Source organism: Thamnophis sirtalis, unplaced genomic scaffold (genome assembly GCF_051295495.1).
Source record: "Thamnophis sirtalis isolate CommonGarterSnake01/CBP01778 unplaced genomic scaffold, rThaSir2_p1.2 scaffold_2, whole genome shotgun sequence".
Classification (NCBI taxonomy): domain Eukaryota; kingdom Metazoa; phylum Chordata; class Lepidosauria; order Squamata; family Natricidae; genus Thamnophis; species Thamnophis sirtalis.
In genome coordinates this window covers 101500833-101504253 of record NW_028261382.1, presented here as the reverse complement: position 1 = coordinate 101504253, position 3421 = coordinate 101500833, and the positions used below count along the sequence as shown (strand labels likewise).

The following is a 3421-nucleotide window of genomic DNA, read 5'->3' as shown; positions in this document are numbered from 1 at the left end:
AGCATGTTGCTGTTGAACTTACAGCCATTGCTTGTCATGTTGTTCAGAGAGGAGGTAGGTTGCTCCCAGTTCGATCCGGATGGAGCGAACCAGTAGTAGTGGGGGCGGGAGGCTCCACCCACCTGCCTGGACGCTTCTGCGCAGAAGCCTTGCACGCAAGCGCAGGTGTGCCCGAACCGGTAGTAAAAAAATTGGCAACCCACCACTGGTTCAGAGGTCAAAGAAACAGGTGAAGTAATTATTATTACAGGAGCGAAAGAGTCACAATTCATCTTGCTAGGTTAGAGAAAGTTGAAAGCTTCAGAATAAATGCAGAATTCTTCATCTGAAAGAGAAATCAAATGCTTGGATATAGGATGGGAGTTATCTGGCTTGGCACGTGTGAAAAACATTTTGGAACAGTGAACTGAATATGAGCCAGCAGTAACACATGGCTATGGAACAATGAAAAAAACAACTTTAGGCCTCGTCAACAGAAGTGTAAAGTGCAAATGCATATATTTATTAGACTTACAATGCCACCCCATTCAAGCAAAGTGACTCTAGAGAAACCATGGAGTTTTCCATGCGGAAAAAGCTTGTTCCAAATAATTCTGTTCTGAATTAAATAACTTCAGTACTGTGTTCAGTTCTGAATGCCGCGTTTTAAGAACAATTCATAGAAATTAGGTTCAGAGAAGTTGTTGGGGAGCTTGTGTGAGTTTGCCGGTTTTGATGCAAAGCAGAAGGCTTTTGCTTCTCTCCATAATTTGGTGAGGCCAGACTGACCCTCAGGCGCAATGCGACTCAACCCTCCTCATCCCATGAGAGGAACCACTCGCTCCAGGGGGCTCTGGGTGCCTTAAAACGTCATTACTAACAGCCTGTGAATCTGTAGACGTGGTCTGGGATGTGACCGTTTGCCATTCTCTGTTTCAGCAGCACCTGAAATCCAAGCCTTTGGCCTAAGCAAGATGGCCCCAAAGAAGAAGCCCAAAGGGAAGAGGGGCAAAGGCAAGGATGGGGCTGTCGGCCCTTCAAGCGCTGCACCTTTTGTGAGTGAGAAGGAGGAGCGTTTGCAGAAGGAACTTGACATCCTCTCTGAACACATCATAACCTACTCTCAGCGGCTGCGGCACTTCCAGTCGGAAAACGAGTACTTAGACAAGGAAGCCCAGCAGGTCCGGGAGGCCAGCAAGGTCTACCTGTCTTACTTAACCCGGAGAACCGTCCGTTGTCAGAATGCCATCATTTCCCTGAATGACCAGAACCGGTTTGACCTCTCTCAGATCCAGAAGCAGAAAGCAGAGGTGGCTGCTCAGTACACAGAGAGAGAGAAGGAGGTGAGGCGCCAGCTCATTGAGCTGGAAAACAAGCTCTTCCTCCTGAACAGGGAAGTGGCTGAGCTGCAGCCCTGGCAGGATTTGCAGCTTCGGCATCTGACCCAGATACGGGAGCTGGAGAAGGAGCTGCTGATCACCAAAATACAGCACGCCGATCAGATGCACAGAGTCAAGAGCCGGTTCCTTCACCAGGCAGCCGAATATGAAGTGAACGCTGAGCAGAAGCTCCAAATTCTGGCCAAGCTGGCAGAAGAGGCGGCAGTACGCAGCCTAATCCAGCACACCAAGCAAGTGAAAGCCGACAACTGGAGTCTGCAGACCGAGCTTCTGAGCCTCATTAAGCAAGCCCAAATGCTCAAGGCCTTTCTGAGCCACTTGCGGGAGCAGCAGCAGCGACTTTTCCAGGAGCACCAGTGCAGGCAAGACCTCGCACGCAGGCGCTCCTGGCTGCAGCAGCATCGTTGCTCTCGCCAGCTCATCCCTGCCGGCACCAGCTTTCGTTGCAATCCACCAGCCAAGGTCAAGCTTGCCTCCTTTCCCACTCCAGGGGACAGCCTGCTGTTTGTGCAGGGATCCGGGCCGCTTCCATGCAGCTGTGAGCCAGAAAGGATGGCCGCGCCTCCCATTCCCACACTCAGTGCTTGAATGTCACACCACCTGGGCAGGTGGGCTCCCTCTCCTGGCCCCTGCAGCCGGGCACAGCCGCCCGTGGGCGGCCTTTGGCTTCCGTTTCTTTCCCAGACGAGGATCCAGGCGGCTCTTTGTGGAAAGCAGCACCTGTGATGCTCATTCTAGTGAGGCTGAGCTGCCACCCACAGGCGGGGCCACTCTTACCTTCAGGGGTGGCGGCAACGTAGTTATTTATGGATGTTTATTCTAAATGTTCTGGGGTTGTATTTGTCCTTGGTTTTATTGCATGTTTCCCTGACAAATTGCCCAGTGAGAGAGGCCGCAGAAGCCAATGTTAAAATAAATGTTATTTTTGAAACGTCCATCATTTGGGGCTACACTTTGGAGAGATTTAGCAAATGCCACAGATAAATATGGGATGGCCCATTGACCCATTGTGCAAGTTTTAAGATTCGGATTAGATGCCAGGCCCACTGACAGGTCCAGCTTCTCCGAAGTAAATTGCGTCTTTCCTGCATTTGCGCATATTATAGAAATGGACCACCAAGTTTCCAAGAGCCCTGAGACACGGACGATGAAGCACCTCCATCATCTCCAGCGGGTTTAGGACAACTGACCGTGGCACAATTCAAAGCCGGATAAGTCAAGAGCGGGACAATGAATTGCAGCCTCATCTCAGCTCGCTTTAGCTTTGAGCATTCTCACCACTACGAAGAGCCCTGGTGGCCAGAATGCCCTCCTGCAGGCTGACCCCCACGGCCAGGGGCCTGATCTTGACCAGCTCAAGGTTGACTCATCCCTTAAACAGTTCTGCAAAGAACTGTGGAGTGGTATATAAGTCTATTGCTATCGCTTCTCAAGTTAGAAGTCCTCAAGGTTGGGGTGAGCCAGAGCATGGATTGCACCATTCACTTGTCCCTCTCTTCAGTTAACCTGAACTGAATTGTCCCATGGCAAGTCGGCAGGGGTGAGATGCCTGCGAGTTGCCCCATTCCGACCTTCAGGAAGCTGGGCCAGAAATTCCTCATTCTGAGTTTGGATCTCCCTCTGTAAGCCTCCTCCCGCCCTCAGGAGCAACTTCCCCAACGTCCAAGTGTTGGAAGAGCGTCTCTTCGCTTCTTTAGGCTAAGCACGCCCAGTCTGTAGGAAGGTAGGGCATGTTTTCCCCCTTGTCCTCCCCCTTGGACACCTGATTTCCAGCTCTCCTGGGCCAGGACCATCTGGAATCCTTTCTCCCCCTTGCCAGCACCACAGTACCCCCCCCCCCAATCCCATCCCCCTGATGGAGTGCACTGTGGCCTCTCAGCTGGCTGCACAGGTGACAGGAGAGCCAAGGCCAGGCACTGCTGGAGAGCAGACAGTGCTCTATCCTGCCACGAAAGAACCTCTCAGTGGCCTTTGGGCCCGAAAAGAGTCCCCAAGGCCACTTGCCCACAGCCAGACAGCCATTAGGAAAGATGACTGTAGCA

General features: G+C 52.0%; 1 protein-coding gene across 1 annotated transcript; it reads left to right on the top strand.

The window, feature by feature from the left end:
• The first annotated feature begins 342 nt into the window (after window positions 1-342).
• CCDC166 (coiled-coil domain containing 166) lies at window positions 343-2470 on the top strand. Its single transcript, XM_087706603.1, has one exon. The coding sequence runs from the start codon at window positions 954-956 to the stop codon at window positions 1965-1967; it is 1014 nt and encodes a 337-aa protein (XP_087562729.1). The 5' UTR covers window positions 343-953; the 3' UTR covers window positions 1968-2470.
• The last annotated feature ends 951 nt before the right edge of the window (window positions 2471-3421 follow it).

Coding starts and splice junctions, on each gene's coding strand:
- CCDC166 (XM_087706603.1), top strand. CDS start 954: ATGGCCCCAAAGAAGAAGCCCAAAGGGAAGAGGGGCAAAGGCAAGGAT.